At 41.4% G+C, this 17,732-nt stretch overlaps 1 protein-coding gene across 1 annotated transcript in view; it reads left to right on the top strand.

Moving 5' to 3' along the window:
* Positions 1 to 17,732, top strand: part of Nell1 (neural EGFL like 1) — an 834,960-nt gene that overhangs the window by 792,725 nt on the left and 24,503 nt on the right. Inside the window, 1 exon segment of the mRNA XM_038313841.1 lies at positions 17,234 to 17,427. Coding sequence (XP_038169769.1) covers positions 17,234 to 17,427 — 194 coding nt within the window.

The raw sequence follows: 17,732 nt of genomic DNA, 5'->3' as shown, positions 1-17,732 counted from the left end.
AGTATAGGAGTCTGTGATTTGTAGTTCTAATGTGGAAGTTGTAAGCAGCCCCTGTTTGGTGTGTGTATGTGTACAAATTCATGTGTATGTGTGCATGTCTGTGTGAAGATGCATTTTGTGCATGCATGTGGTAGGTGTGGAGATGTACATGTGTATGTGAAGGTGTGGGGATGTGTATGCGTGCATGTGTGTGTGCAGATGTAGAGATGTGGAGATGTGCATGTGTGTGTTCAGGTATGGAGATGTGCATGTGTGTGTACAGTTGTGGAGATATGCATGTGTGTGTGCAGGTGTGGATACGTACATGTGTGTATAGATATAGAGATGTGTATGTTTTTATGTGTGTGTGTAGGTGTGGAGATATTTATGTGTTCATGTGTATGGTGTATGTGCAAGCATGAAGATGTGCATCTGTCCATGCATATATGCAGTGTGGAGATGTGTATGTGTGCATGCATGTATGCAGGTGTGGAGATGTACATGTTTTCATACATGTATGTAGTGTGGAGATATGTATGTGTGCATGCATATGTGCGATGTGGGGATATGTGTGTGTGCAGGTGTGGAGATGTCTTTTTGTGTATGTATGTGTGCAGGTGTGGAAATGTCCATGTGTCCATGCATGTGTGCAGATATGGAGATGTGTATGTGTGCATGCATGTGTGCAGGTATGGAGATGTGTATGTATGTAGGTATGGAGATGTGCATGTGTCCATGCATGTGTGCAGGTGTGGAGATGTGCATGTGTGCATGCATGTGTGCAGTGTGGAGATGTGCATGTGTGCATGCATGTGTGCAGTGTGGAGATGTGCATGTGTGCATGCATGTGTGCAGTGTGGAGATGTGCATGTGTGCATGCATGTGTGCAGGTATGGAGATGTGTATGTGTGCAGGTATGGAGATGTGCATGTGTGCATACATGTGTGCAGGTGTGGAGATGTGTATGTGTGCAAGTGTGGAGATGTGTATGTGTGCATGTGTGTGTTTGGCTGTGAAGGTGTAGATTTGTGCATGGGTATATGCAGGTGTGCAGCAGACAGGCATTGATGGTTGACTGTCTTCTGTGATCACCTTTCTTACTATTTAAACAAAGTTTCTCACTGAACTTTGAGCAACATGACTATCTGGTTGGCCAATGAGCTACAGGGTTCCTTTCATCTCTGCTTCACCCCCAGCATTGGGATTATGCACATGTATCACTGTGCCATGATTTTACATGTGCACTAGGGATCAGGACTCAGTTCCTTGTGTTTGTAGAGTAGTCACTTAATTGCAGAACCGTTGGTCCAGCCTAGAGTCTCCCTTTCCATTCATGTATTGTGGTCAACATCACCAAGAAATTATGAGAAACACCATATCATTAATGATGGCTTGCAGAAGTATTAGCGCATCAGATATTTTGAAAGATTCACTTCCCCTCCCCCTTTCAGTCACTGTTGTCACCGTGTTCTCAGTCCTGCTCTATGGACCTTGATTTTTCTTTCATATTTGTCATGCTTTGCATGGATGTGCCAGCCTGCTCTAGTCTTTATTCCATTCTTGCTCAGTGTGTTACTCTTTGTTTATACATTTCCCTCTGATTAACCTGCACCCCATTTCTACCAGCCAAAGTTCCAATTAAATCCTACTCTCCAAACCTAAGATTTCCAAACTTGTTTTATATGAGATCTCAGGTTCCTTTTAAAAAATGTGTATAGTCTAGCAGCATAATCAGGAGAATTACTCTCAGTTGGTCTTGCTTGGGACCTGGACTACAGTGGTCTTTTAAAACATCCCCAGGAGACTAGAAAGGATGCCCAATTTCACATCAAATCATTGTCATAAATGTTCTCTATGAATGAGAAGAGTTTTTAAAAAGCCTTCCATATTGTGTAAACCTACATCAATTTATTTATTACAGTTTATAACAGAATTTACCAGATAAGTCGTGTTATTAATCATTTTTCATCCCTACAGCATTTTGGTATGTTCTTTACATCCGCATATCTATATTAAGTTAAATCATGTTGAGAATGCCTTATAATAATTAATAAACAAAATCTTCAGAACACACTGAAATCCATTTTTTTGAAGTACACTGGAAGAAGACAGTTATTCTTCCAACAGGAGGCAGCTGCCAGCCTCCTGTTACTTCCTTCTCCTCAGGACACCATAGAGTAAAGAAGGCCCCATGCTGTGCTCTGCTCTCTGGTCACCATAAACAGTACAACTGCATGCACAACTGTGCACCCACTGTCACCACAGAACGAGGAGCAAACAACCAGGGAAAGTTCTTCTGTAATTCCTTACTAAAGTTTTAGTTAGCACATCCATAATTAGCCAGAGGTATTGTGGCATTTCTATGCATGTTAGTTGTCATAAATATTTTCAGATAAACCAAGAGGCCAAGTAGGTAAAGGTAGATATAGGATGGATCGATAACACCAGGACCCAGATAGAGAGGTTGAGAAGATGCTCCCCATTTGTTTCTGGCTCTCTGTGTGCCCTCCAAAGTCCTGACAGTGGAGTTGTCTACAGCTGATGAATCAGATGAAAATGAATCCCGTCACCCCCTCCCCCCGCCCTGGAAGCTGCTATTCCCTCAACAGTTCAGCCACTCGTGTATAAACCTGGGGCTGGGAAGCATGCCGAGTAGGTAAAATGTGTTGTAGAGACTTCCCTGAAAAGATGAATGCTCTTCCTCATTTCAGTGATAAACACTTTACATGTGACATTGGAGCAGAGTCAGTCATACCCAAGGCTCGACAGTCACTGGGATGAGCAGGCTAGCAGTGCAAGTCCACATGTTGTTGAACACTGGAACTAAAACCAGGTATTTGATAGAATCCAAATAGGGTCTGTAGTTAACTCTCAGGTCTATCCTGTCAGACACCCTGTGTTATTCAGCTTTGTGCTTCTGGGACAGGGTACCTGAGACAGATGCTATGAAAGGAGGAAAGTTTTAGAGGCTTTGGTCCATGGTTGGCTAAGTCCATTGCCTTTAGGTCCATAGCACGGCCTTTATGGCAGAGCATCATGGTGGGAATCGCGTGATAAAGAAAACTGGTCACCTTATCATGGCAGGGGAGCAGATAAGAAAGAGATGTTTAAAAAATGGCCAGGGCAACTTACATCTGTCAAGTGAAGGCCCTCAATGGTCTACTTCCTTTAGCCAGGCTGCTGGTACTTCCCAACTGGCCCATTTGGGTCAGAATCCAGAAATGGATTCATGTGCTGACTAGGTGAAAACCTTGATGATCCAGTCACATCTTAAAGGCCACAGTCCTAAACACTGTTGCATTGTGGTCCAAGCCTTTAGTGCATGAGCTTTTAGGGGTCATTTAAGATACTATCTTTGTTCCTGGTTAGTATAGATTTGGGATTAATTTCCATGTTGTCAAAACATCTTTCTAATGGTCATAGTAGCTAGCAATGGCCATGAGCAGGGCAGAGGATATGGGGAGGCTGGGGCTCAGTTCTTATCAGATGGCAACCATATGAATAAAAATAGAGGGGACCATTAGGGTGTCAGTGCCTGCACGTGAGCACATGTATGCACGTGCACACATACAAATATATACATCTGCATGTACATATGCACTCATGTATACACTCATACATATACACATACATGCATATATAATATCCATATCCATAAAGCAGTATTAAGGTGGGGAGATGGATGGTGCAAAGAGCTCATCCCTCAGGAATATTAAAACTTGGAAGTTGGAAATAAAAATCACCCAGGAAGCAAGCACTGGCCTTCTTATACAAACTAGAGTTTACTGTAAAATGATGTGGTTGGCACTATAAAATATGGTGGCAATTAGGGAAGAAAAGAATCAACTCAGACAAGAGAACTGCCATAACAGGTGGCATGTAAACAGTTGGTCTCACAGGTAAAAAATATAAAAATCTACTAGTAATATCTAAAATCCATACACTGTTTAATGCTGTAAGAACTTTCCATTCTTGGACTCACTTATACTCAGACTAATTCTGTCAGAAAGTGATTTACATAATGACCATTTAATGAAGAAATAAGCTGTGTCTTCCCTATGGATTATGAATGTCCCAAAATTAATCTGGCCTAAAACTTCTTTTATTTCCCAGACAGTTTGTGAAATATTTTTGAGAACTTTAATGTTTCTGTCTTTATCATATCTACCCTTTTTCCTGCCCTCTCCAACTTCTCTTGAGTCTCCATCTACTATCTCTTAAATTCATAGCCTCTTCTTTTGTTACTGGTTATTCTTACACAGACAAACACACAGACATAAAACCTACTGAATCCATTAAGTTTTGCTTATGTGTACATTTGCTAACCATTTGGGACTGAATAAACGGTTTGGGGGCCATCTCTGCAGGAGAGTGTTTTCCTATGCGGAGAGCACTCATTGACCTCTTATGACTTAGTGCTACTTCCTAGAACTTTCTAGAAAGCCTTATTCAGGCAGTGATATTGAATCATAAGCATCTTCTAAAGACATTTCTTTCTTTACTAGGTCTGCAACAAAGATTTGTTGAGTGCAGAAGCTGCTGTGTAAAAAGCAGATTTTTTAAAAATTGTAAGTTGAACTTTCTTAGAAGGAAGTCATGCCAATCTATGACTTCTTGTATCTACTACTTTCTTTATTGATATGGTCATATAGTATGAGTCATTCAGCTCTGCTGTTCTGTGCTAAGTTCTGGCTTCCTGACATATCATTGGCTTTTCCATGAGATAAATGGTTCCATACTCATACTTTGGACACTTGTGATTCTGCTTTGCACAGAATGTTTATTTTGTCTCCTCTGGTGACTTGAATCAAATGAACCAATGCCACTGTTAGGAGGTGGGTGGCCTTGTTGGAGTAGATGTGGCTTTGTTGGAGGAAGGGCATTTCCAGGGAGCTGGTGTTGAGATCTCAAATGCTCAAAGCAGGTCTAGTGGTTCTCAGTTCACTTCCTGCTGCCCGTGGAATGTGATGTCTAACTCTCAACTCCTCAAGCACCATGTCTGCCTGCATGCCTCCATGCTTCCTACCATGTTGAAAATGAACTAAATCTCTGAACTAAAAGACAGCCCAGATTTAATGATTTCCTATAAGAATTATTGGGGTCATGGTGTCTTTTCTCAGCAATAGAAACCCTAACTGAGACATCCTTTCTATACAATCAGATTCATCAGCCTTCAGAGAGCTGCTCTTTTATCCATGTTGGTTGGCTAAGACTTGAAAACATTTTTATACATCAGACCATAGTATCTCAAAGGTCTCTAGAAGGAACATGCTGAGTCAGATTCTGGGCATAGGAAAAGCATATGTGATACAGAGCTACTGAGGCTAGAGGTGAATATTTTGGGATGTGATATCCCACCCAGTGGGAAGTCAGAGGAAGGGGAAGCTATGAGGAATGCTTAATGGAGCTGGGCTGGGTGTGCAGCCCAGGAATTGTTGGGTATCACCCAAGGATAAAAAAGCACAGACCAAGACAGTGTTTGCTGGTGTGGTGAGGGTTTTCTTAAGCGCTTTCTTCTCCTATGAATGTAGCATCTCTAAGGATCAACCATCAGAAGCTATATTTTGAGTTTTGTTTTTAATTATAGGATCATAAAGGCTGTTGCTAGCAAGTTTTCTTTATTATAAATTTTTAGGGGGTTTTGTTTCTCTTTTATTTTTATTTATTTGTTTTTTGAACACAGACTCTCATCGTGTAGGCTCAGATATCCTGGCGGCACCCAAATGATAGCCTGAATCTCTCAATCCTCCTGCCTCACCCTCTCTTGTAATGGAATTACCAAGGCGTGCCTCTTTAAAAGAGTTAAGTGAAGGTTTTGCTTTCTTCCTGAGTAGTCAGACGGTTCTACTAGTGAGAAAAGAGTAAGTGGGGCACATTGAAGACTTATTTCCTATATATGAAATGTCCCATATAGATTATGGTTGTGATTCCCCAAGGAAGTGTGACCCTCTAGGCAACACTGCTCACTTTCACCTGAGGTTCTTAGAAATATACATTTCACCCACTCCAGACAAAGAACTCCGTGTTTAGGGTTTGGATGAGCCCTGATGGCTAATGCTGATGCCCGCTCCTCTCTGCAAGCTATGGATTTCCACTAGTCCCTCCAGAGCAGGCAGGAGCACTGATTGTGCATGCACATCTGGGCTTACAATTCACAGAGGACATGAGCGAATACTATCCCAGGGATCTCAGAAAGATGCTGACCCTCTCCAGAGTAACAGCCACTGTGGAACCGGCAGGTCCCGGAGTCAGCATTTCCAGCTGCCGTTCTGATTCCTCTGTACTTTTTGCCTGGAGATATGTAACCTTTCTCCAGGGAGAGTCATCTGCCTTCTTTTCTCAGTTCCTGAATAATTCTTGCTGTTGAATCTTATGCAGTTGTCAGCTTCTTGCCTCTTGAGGCTCCGTAGGAACAATTGTTTCAATACAGAAACTTCTGGCTTAAATGCTTTAGAGGCAAAGATCGCGTCTAAGCAGCCATTGAGACACCAGCATCTGCAGCTTCCTTGGGAGGGATATTGAGTTGTTTGCTTTAGTTTGAGGTTACTCCTGCTGCTGTGAATGTTTACCTGTGGCTTTATGAGAATCTTAAACCGCTTTACTCACATCAAAGAGAGCACGGTGGCCAAAAAAGAAAAAAAATCACCATTAACCTTTGAGTCCTTCTTGAAGTCTAAGTGGCAGGGAAAGGAGACAGGCAGAGATTGAAGGAGGTTACACTGTGGGCCGGCCAGATATGTAATGTTTAAAGACAGTGGGGTTGGAGCAAGTGGACGTAGCATGGGGTTTCCCTTGAAGAGTGAGAAAGCAAAGAAAGTGAAGGACATGTCAAGGGTGACAGTGTTTCCAGGCAAAGCGCAGGGGTGGTAAATGCTCCAGGGAGCAACAGCAGACAGTGTGGAGACACCCCTAATGGAAGCTAGTTGTTTGTGTCTAGGTGGTAAGGGAGCGGTGACACTATAAACCCAAACACCTGATATATGGATGTGAGGGTGGGAAACCAGGATAAAGGAGACGGAAAAGCTGTAGACCGCATTTGATGGAAGAGCCGAGAGTGTCAAAACCTTCCTTGAAAGAAGTTTCTCCTAAAATTGAAATTTTGTGATGTGTGAAATCACGTGATGTCTTTTGTAGAAGTAACCATTTTTAATGTATCACGTAGCTCCACCAACTCAGAAATACTTCATATGGGATGCCATCCCAGTGGGATATTTAATTTTACTCGGCAGTTGACTGGACTGTATATTCCCTAGGGCACTGGGGAGACATGTCTTTGTGTGCATGTGTGAGTGGGTGCATTTCCAGAGAGAATTAGCCGAGAGGGAGGGCATTCTCTGAATATAGGTGAAGCAGGGTTCCAGATTGAATAACGAGGTATCATATAGTAGGGTGACCGCTATCAGTCTTTATCTGCTGCTTCATATGCATTGTGGCCAGTCCCTTGCGACCCTGTGGCCGCGCCTTCCAGTCATGATGTGTACCTTCAACTGTGAGCCAAGACAAAGTGATCCTCTTTAGTTGCCTTCGTCAGACGGTTTCTCACAGCAGTGAGAAGAGTAACCAATATGCTTAGCAGATTGAGTGTGCTCAATTAAATATCTGTTAGTAAAGAGACCTTCATTATGATTGGCCCATATCCAAGTTATCCTGATGACATAACTGGACCTTGTGTGACTAGCAAGAATTTCTTTTGTTTCAGTTCTAGCAATGTTAAATATAACCAAGGGATTGTTAAAGAGCAACACAATAAGAGAGTAATCTAAAATGGCAATAAATCTAAAATTAGTAATAAAATTGCAATATAGAGGATGATCCTAGTTAAATAGAATGAAAGTCTAACTTGTATAAAGTGACTGAATTTTTTTGTTCTGTTGTGTCTATTTTTAAGATTTGTTTTATTACTTTAAATTATGTGTAGTAGGAGTGGGTGTGTGTATGCGTGCGCGTGCATGTGCATGTCAGTATATGCACGTGATTCCCCTTGGCGGTCAGAGATATGGAATCCTCATGAGCTGTAGTCAGATGAGCCACTTAAAATGGGTGCTAGGAACTGAACCTGTGTCCCCTGGATGAGCAGTAAGTTCTCTTAACCACTGAGCCATCTCTCCATCTCCATGACTGGATGAATTTAAAAGACAAGAAGAAAGTAGGAGGGGGGGTGATAGAGGATTTAACAGTCAGGATAGTAAAACCTTAAAAAAAATCTAAAAGTTGGTGGCATTGATCTATGTAAATCCCTCTGGACTGTTACAAGGTACTATGTGAGTAAGATGTTCCATACCCTCCCAGGAATGGAGAAACAGGCCTTCAACCTTAGGTGTTGACTGAAAGTAATGATAAGGAATTTAGAGTTGTTATCTCAGAGAAGCCAGGCTTGCATCTGTTCAGGTCTTCTAAGGATGGGAAGGGTTGGGCTAGACAGCCTTAGTTACTCAGGTGGGCCAAACTATGTATGTGCAAGCATGGAATCTTTGGCTTCCCCTTCATTTCTTGCAATCAAACTTAGTTTGCACCATAAGATTTTGAATACATCATGGTAACAGATGCAAAAATAAACCAGAAATTAAAGGCACCCACAATGTTTCCAAAGTGGGATCAAATATCCACCCTTTGTGCTTTAATTTCCCCTTTTCCTACAAAAGCCTTCTAGGTCTTTTCAAACAACATCTTCTTCCATATAAAAGGCATCCCAAGAGCTGTTTTATCAAATCAGATGACAATTGGAATTTTATAGGAACAGAAATACAAATAGAAAAATTATCTAAAGAGATGAAATTCTCCCAGCAAAACCATCAGAAGCTCTTTAAGATTTTATTTACTTCCTTGCTAGATTGTCACCAGTCATTTCCCTTATTGGGGTGGCATTCCAAATTCATACCTTTGAACAGTGTCCTGAAGGTTCCATTAGGAAGGCCATTTTAGAAGAGTCTTGCCTGCCCACCTTAAGTTAAAGACCACAATGAACAACAGCAGTCTCTGAATGCATGGCAGCTCTCACACAGTTCTGTTGCTGGATTGAGAACAGTCTTTGGAAGCTCACCAGTAGAAATGGTTTTATGTACCTCACCTTCTAAGGGCAATTCTTACAAATGTCTTTATACCCTTTCTATGTCTAAGATTTTCCACTGACCTAGGAAAGAAAAGAAATAATCCCTCACCTGAGAGCATGCTTCAGAGACTGCTCTGTCAGATCAGGGGTCAATGTGGGTTCACCCTTCTTGGTTCCCTACATGGATTTGTCATTAAAGATTACTTTGCTGCAGACATCATGTAGACAGGAAGCATGTCTCCTCTCTCTGGCACGAGCTCGCCAATGCCCAGTAGAGGAAGCTATACTTGTTTCCCTAACTGTTAAAGGTTCAAAGGAAACTGCTGAATTATCTGTTGTTACTGTTTTTCATTTAAAAAAGTCTTTCTATGCATCCCATGCTGTCATATAACTAATAATAGTCCCTCTGCCTCAGTTTCCCAAGTGCCACTACTCTATACATGAGTCACCATGTCCAGGTAAAATCTAGGGAATCCATTTATTGTCCCAAGGGTAGATTCTTTCCTTTATTTACATTTGACTTTTATATGTTATTACAAGTCCTCTAATGCTTGACTTATAAACTCTACAATGAAGCACAATTTGTAAAAACTCAGAGACAGAAATTAAGATTCAACTTGAAGACCCGAAAAGCACTTACCTCAACCTCAGTCCTAAATGGCGATCCTGCCTCCAGCAATTTCAGATTGAGACTGAGAGCTGTCTCTTTCCATTTTATATTCCTCTCTAGGGCTGAAATTAAAGGTGTGTACCATTGGGATTAAAGGTATTCACCACCTGGTTTCTGTGGCAAACTAGTGTGGTTACTGGGACTAAAGGTATGTTTCACCACTGCCTAGTCTGTAAGCTTACTTTTCTGATCCTCAGGCAAGCTTTATTTACTAGAATATATATGAAATGCCTCTATACCACACAGCTGAAAGTAGACATATAAACTTGGAAATGGACAAGGTCTTAGGAAGTATTATGTGTAGCTAATTAGTTATTTTGCTAGAAAGAAAGCAGGGTATCAAAGGGCAAAGGTTTCTTCAATACTTCACCTCAGCCAAGAAGCTGAGAAGCAATTGCAAGGGTTCCTTTCAATGCAGCTCAACCACATTCAAGTATAACAATTATTTATACATTTCTTAATAGGCAAAAGGCTCTCAAGAATATTTTGTGGCAGATACGCAAGAAAGGGACAACTGGGTCCTACCAATCTGAGTGGGTATGGATGGTAGAGAGAATGTTCAGAGTGGAACAAACATACAAGTGTAAAGTAGATAGAAGTGATGTTAAGCTGGCAATCAGAAAAGAAGTAAGTCCTTTGCTCAAAGAGTGAAATTTCGGTGAATGGTCTCAATAATACTATGACCTTCATGATGAACTTCATGTGCCTGTGTTTTGGATGTGTGTTAGGATACCTTTGTAACAGAAAGCAATCTACCTCCCACGCATGAGCGGATATATGAAAACACATAAATCTTATAACACTTTTCGCATTGATACCATGGCTTCTGTGGGTGTGAAACTCTCTTCAGATAGCAAGTATTTCAATTTTAATAGATTTTCTATTTGTCCTCCTCACTGGTAAGAATCGTGTTGATTTTAGACAGATTTGATGTAGATACAGAGCTAGGACTTTTTCACAGCAGACAGTAGGGAACTCAGTAAATTAGAAAGCCACTTTGCCCATATCAGCTCTTGTTTTTCTCTCTGGAAGTGCTCTTTTCTCCATCTGCAGTAAAACACCCAAATCTGCATATTCTGTAAATAAATGTAGCCAGCAACCATGGCTAGTTCATGGAGTATTAAACATTATATCCAGCACTTAACCTTAGTGCAAGATTTGTAGAACAAGGTCACAGAGGACTTGGGGTGGTAACATTCCTGGATCTTGCTGGCTAAAACTCATGAATTTCTGTGAGACTTCAGAATTATAGATTACCTTGACAAAGAGAGGAAAGAGAATTCTGGCTGCATGGTAAGAGCTATGGACTGGAATGAAGATTGACAAGAGCCTTGGGAAACAAGAGATGGGGAATTCTTGGAAAGAGATGAACTCTAAGTGGCAGGTGGGAGAATGGAACTCATAGGAAGAGATGAGCCCTAAGTGACAAACTGTATATCAGGAAAGGACCAGGACCAGTAGTGGAAGCTCAGCATCTTCAAACAGGTGTAGGATGGCACTTTATTAAATTTAGCGTTTTGCAAAGGATAACTAGACCTCAGAGTTACGCATTTTCCATAACATTTCCAGAAGAAGAACATTTCAGAGGTAACTCACTAGTCTCAAGCCTTCTCCCCTGAGCGGGAAGGAAGAAGATAGACAAGAGTTTGTACTTTGGGAAACATGAAGTTTTAAAAATAGTACACATTAGCATCCTTCCCCATGAGGCCGTACCCATCGCCCTTTCCCATTGTATCTCTTTCTGTAGGCAGCAGCCCGACACAGTAATCCATAAGCATGGTGAATCGATCCATTAGCTGCTCGACTTTTAGCAACCGAATGAATGGTTAATTGAGAAGATGATTAAGGGAATACTGACCCTCAGGATTTTTATGAAAGCTCTCTGATCAAAAATTTCATAACAGTGTTTCCATATTTGCTAAGTGTAGGGAATGGTTTTGCAGTAAGTTGTCATGAGAAGCCGCAGAACCTGAGCTGGGAAGACAAGTCCCCTGGAAGCTTTTACACATGCAGGGGACGACAGTGACATCTAATTAGTGGCAGCTCCTAGTCGTCGACACCAAGAATCAAAATAACAAACTCCATGCAGGAATAGCTAGCACAGACCACGTAGTTTCCTTTAGTTAGAGAATCTTCTCAGTAGGACTGAGAGAGGGAAAAGGTGACCCTGGAGGACCATGAAAACTTCCAGCGACATACAACATGGCACATAATGAAAACATGTCCCTTTTATCTCGTCTAGATACATGTCTCATGCCCTGTGACTGTGAGGTGATCTGAGTCTCCCAATGTGCTTGTTGGTAACTTCCAATGTGTTATGTGTGTCAGCCTCATTTTTTAAATAGTCTGTTCTCCAAAGCAGACTGCCTAGCTGAATGTGGACGGATTGAATGAGTACAAGGTCATGTGGCTACGATGCTTTATTCTGGTTCCGGAGCTAACTGTGCAGTTTGATATTCTGTAAGCCTTTTGCTTTGCAAGTTGCAGGAGACCTTGTCTTTTTCTTCATTTTGTCGCATTATTCTGCTGATGTGCAATATACACACCTTTTCTCATAATCTTTCTACCACCATAAAGAAGTCACCCCGCTGTGGGTGTGGGGGAGGCACCTGAGCTCTGTCTGAGCCACTAATGTCAGGTAATGGTTTCCAAGCCAGAACTCACACAGCTGGATGTTCAAACCCAGGGCTACCTTCCCTTTTCTGACACATCACCTGCTTTGAGTTTGATATGGTATAAAAAATATTTAAGGAAGAGAAATGTGGGGTAAGGAAACAATTTGTTTTCTTGACCTAACTGCTGCTCACCCTTGGGAAGGGTGTTTGTGTTGGGTTCTGAAATTGACCTGTAGCAGCTCCAGTTCCTCAGGCAAGCAGTGTTACAGTTTTGATGGTATTAAGACTCTTGCAGAGCCATTTTTTTCCCCTCGAGGAGGAGGAAAATTGTTTGGGGCTAAATTGAAAATGGTTTGATTGCCTCTGTTATAAACATCTCTGAAGTATATTTTCTTCCATGCTCAAGTAACCCACACCCTCAACTCAAAGAAGGAATCAGACAGACTGTATTCAGCTAGACGTCTCTTAAGGCAAAATGGAGAATGCTAATCACAGCTTTCAGAATTTGTGAAAATATCAATGTAAGAAAATTTGTTCTAATGTAGGCTTAGCCATGGAATCTTATTGAGCAAAGTCTCAGTCAAGCATGGAGTATTTAAATAATAAATCTATAAAGGAGAAACGCAAGGAAACCACCGAAAACCAGTATTTACAGTAAGAAAAACAAGGCTGCTGTAATGACTGTGGATTTGAGCAGGAAATGCCTTGGTTGATTTTTGCTACATTGTCCCTTGTCAGGCTGGGTGCCTGTCTGACGAGTTGGAGAAGTCTCCTGGGAGATGCCTTTTGAATTTGCACAGCTGAGAACAACAATTGCAATATGTAAATAAGGTACCTCTTCCTTTTGGATGCCTTGGGATATGTGTAATAGATTAAGTTGGCTTTGTGCAGAGCAAACAGGTCTGTGTTACCAAGAATATGAATGATGCCAGTTTCCATAATTGCTAACATCTGGCTTTCCATAAATCTGTTAAATTGCATGGAAGCAGAATTAGGTTTCTGTGTCATAAGTAAAGCAATTACATGGAACTCTGTCGGCAACACGGTCCTGTATTGACTTTGAAATCCATTCATTCTGCAGGGGGAAAATGGGTTTTCCACATTGTTTTTTATTATGGACAGTAGGTATTCTTATTATGCTGACGGTTTTCTGAAGGAAAAGACTGCTAATGTGTTTGCAGTTTTGTCAATTTGAAATGGCCAAATGCTAAACTGTTATTTTGGTAATGGGAATTAACATTTTAGGGGTGATAATTAACTGCCAATTTTGAGATTAGAGAGAACAAAAATTGGTAATGGATTGGTTGAAATTATATTTGTAGAGAGATTCTGGAGAGATTTATTGTGGTCCCCTCTGCCATGTTCCTAAAAATATTAGTAGAAAAATAAAATTCTTTGGGGGGATGAGCTTTTACTTTCCTATTTCACTATGATTATTCATTTTATATGCTTGTTCTACTTTAAACTAGAATCAAGAATTTCTCAGATTATAACTCAGTAAGGAAATGTCTCCCTTGGAGGGCAAAGTATTAGTTATTCCTTGTGCTTGCTGAGCGATCTAAAACCAAAGTTTTGTCAATATAGGCTATGTGAATAGTGTTTGCTGTATATGTCATGAATTTATGTATTATATTAAGTTATATAAATAGATGGATTGTCTACGATGCTTTCTGTCATTGGGAGCACTGGGAAGAGTGATCAATGCAAGCTCTGCCCTCAGTGGACCTTCTGCCTGTAGTGATGTGCACATCAATTGATGACTGCTGGACAGAGAGAGGCAGTTTGCTCCTTTGGATGTAGCCCGTGGTTATCTTCCCATATTTCTGTACATGGCCCTACAGTCATCCATAGACTAACAGTAAAATGCTAAGTGGGCTCAGTAGGTTTAAAAAAGAGCACATGGAGTTGGAAAGAAAAGTGTGTGAGGGCAATGGGAGGAACTGGTAAGAAGCAGATATTGGCTGTGATGAAAATACATTATATTCACATATGAAATGAAACAAAGAATAATGTAACTCAGATGGATTATAAGGATAGAGTGTTTCCTTTTACAGAAAGGGACAAGTAACACCACAGACATTTGAATAGAGCCAGGAGGAAACCCTATTACTGTAGAAGCTTCCTAAAATATTTACAGCGCATATATAAAAAAGGTTAAAATGGAGTCACCCTATAATGAGGCGACGATGTTTCTGAAAAACATCATAGGATAAGAAATATCACAGGGCCAGGAACGGAATCCAGGCACTGAATTTTGCCATTATTTCTATCGCATTTGATCATTGTTTATTAACTAAATGGCTTCCCTGGGACTTCAGTTGGTAAGACAAAAAGAGAAAGTATATCTTAGAAGGAAATAGGTTCTACAAATGATTGTTATGTGTGGCTAGAGATACAGACCTACAACCTCAGATACTCTAGAGAACTGTGTAAGGGGGTTGCATATTCAAGGTTAGCCTGGGCTCCTGAGTGAGTTCAAAGCCAGCTAAGCGATATCAGGAGACATTTTCTCAAAATAAAAAGTAAAAACAGGTCTGGGGATAGAGCTCATTTGGAAGGTTCCTGTGTTGCATGCACAAGACTGCAGGTTCAGCCTCCTGTGTCACAAAAAATATAGCACTGAAACTAGCTAATGTCTTCTTGTATTGTTGCCGTGAATCTGTTTTATAGCAATATGGTCCCTGCAGTCAAGAAGAGAACACAGGTCATAGATTTCCCATTATTTTAAGTCATAATTGCTTCAAAACTCTAACACACTTGGGGTAATTGCATCATTTTACTCTCAGAATGTCAACTAAAAGTACTCAAGGGATCTATGCAAGATATAGTATCTGGAAACTAATCTTAGAGTCTAGAATGGAAGTCGTTGAAAGTAAATAGAAACCAGAGAACACTATAGTGCATTTTAGCCATTGAGTTGGCATAGTAGAACAGAATCCTCTAGAAGCAACGCCAGCTAACATGCAAGGTAGCCTAGCTGAACCCCAGTTTGCCCTCTTTAAGCACTGATGCTACCTTTCTGTCTTGTGATCAGTTTACCACAACTCACTCCAAAGGCGTTGAAGCATCACTGTCGATATCTGTGCAGAACCACACACAAGTGCACACACATAGCTGGGTACACGTATCAGGGAAAATTCCTGTTATAGCCTTAAAATTGTAATGTAAGATTTCCAAAATGATTATGTATATAAATATATGTGTATATATGTATATAAATGTATATATATTCAATTTAATTATATATTTACAAATTTGATCATGCTTTTTTTAATCCTCCAACTCTTCCTAGATCCTTCTCATCTCCATACCTACCCAACTTGATATTTTTTCTCCCTCTTTCAAAAAACCCCACAAAACAAACAAGCAAAAGATCAATACAAAAGATGCTAAACAAAATGAAACAAAAATCCACATAAATGCCATCAAACCTGTGTTGTGTTGCCTAACTACTCCTGACCATGGGTCAGGCCCCAGAGTGTGGTTGATCTACCCAGTGACATCATATTGGAGAAAGATGATTTCCCCTTTCCCAGCAGGTATCAAATGACTTCTAACCTAAATGGGGAGGAGTTTGAGGAAGACACCCCCACTAAGGGCTGAGTGCTCCAAAGTCTCTCTCTCTCTGCACACTGTCCAGTTGTGGGCTTCTGTGTTAACACTATCTTATTACAAGAAGAAGTCTCTCCAAGGAGGGTTGATTCTTTTATCATAATGAATTATTTACAGCTTCACACAGATTTTAACATGGGATTCACATTAGATAACATTACTCTAACATTTCGCCCTCCCTATGGGAGCCTGGCCCAATGATTTATAGCCTGACAATAGATGTCAAAGCCAGTGTTCTGTCTTATTGTGTCATTTTTATTATCAGTCTCCTCTGTTGGGCCAGTCCCCTTGTACACAGTAGATTTTCAGCATCTGAAGGGTATTTGTAGACATGGTTTCTTATTAACCACGGGGGTAGAAGATTCTGACAGACAGAAGACAAGCGCCTTCCAATAAAGCTTTAAAATGGCATAGAGAGAAAGGCCAAGTCCAATTCTCTTGATACGACATGGTATCAGTGAGCAGGAGCTGCTGGGTAAGATGTCTCATCTAACTTCAACAAGTGCATTCTTTAAAAGTAACCATTTAAAGGCAACCCTGGATGGCTTTCAAGTCGGTTGTCAGGAAAGAGTTCAAGCAGGACCAGACAGGAGTGTGCTGGTGACATCAGGGTCACCCAAGTTTGAACTGTCAGGTGCAGTGACTCAATTTGTCTTCCTTTGCTATTATCTTGTCAGTGAACGCACTCTTCAATATGCTTGCCTTCGTCCATGTTCACGCAGTACCTCCTGCGGCCCTGACTTTTTCTGTGACACCCGACATTCTCTTGGCCATCACGGTGTTAGCTATTTTAATATTAAGTAGGGTACCTACCAAGAATAATACACTCACTTCTCTCAAAGCCCTGACATCGGGATCTTGCTAAGGCTGACGGGAGTCAAGTCCGCCCTCATTATCCAGTTGTTTCCGCTCAGTGGCTTAGCCACATGCACATTTTTCTAGAAGAACTAGGCTTCAAAGGCCGCATTCTGTAGCTGATGAGGTAATAAAATTCACGGTCACTATATGAGACTAGAGCTGTGTTGAACGGGGATATTTTAACTAGTCAGGCAGCCATAAATTTGAACTCACAGCAGCCACTGGCTAGCTGGCAGTGGGCATGTACCTTAACTCTGAGCCTAGCACCATGGTTCCCCCCCCACAGAGCGTTTGCCTTGCAGAGGAAATGACCTAATGCCTGTGAAAGCCTGGCAAGATGCCCGGCACGGGGGAAAGCCACGATAATGTTGTTTCATGTCACTGACTGTTACTGTCATCTCCTGGGTGCTCTTGGCTGGACTTTGAAGCTCTGTGGTTTGTTTATTGCAGACATTGATGAATGTGCCTTAAGAACTCACACCTGTTGGAATGACTCCGCCTGCGTCAACTTAGTGGGAGGCTTCGACTGCCTGTGCCCCGCTGGGCCCTCGTGCTCTGGGGACTGCCCCCATGAAGGAGGACTGAAGCACAACGGGCAGGTGTGGATCCTGAGAGAAGACAGGTGTTCTGTGTGTTCCTGCAAGGTGAGGCTAACAGGCTGCAGCGGAAGCTGTAATGTTTGCTGCTGGTTCTTCCTCTCCATGTGCCACAGGCTTCTTTCTGACTTGGTATACATAGGACAGAGAGGCCCTTAGTTTTCAAAAGGACCTCTCTATTCTAATCCACAACACAGCCAACTGATGATGAATGAATAGCAAACTGGCTTTGAATTTACTCTGTCTTTTTTTTGTGGCAAGTGGGTTACAACATTAAGAAGAAACTACGTATCAGGAGAAGCTGGGAAGAGTGGTCCAGGGTGGTTCTTGTGCTGAGAGCCACAGAGTGCCGT

This window comes from Arvicola amphibius, chromosome 12 (assembly GCF_903992535.2).
Source record: "Arvicola amphibius chromosome 12, mArvAmp1.2, whole genome shotgun sequence".
NCBI lineage: Eukaryota > Metazoa > Chordata > Mammalia > Rodentia > Cricetidae > Arvicola > Arvicola amphibius.
Note: the sequence above shows the minus strand (reverse complement) of the source record. Positions and strands in the feature narration are given on the sequence as shown.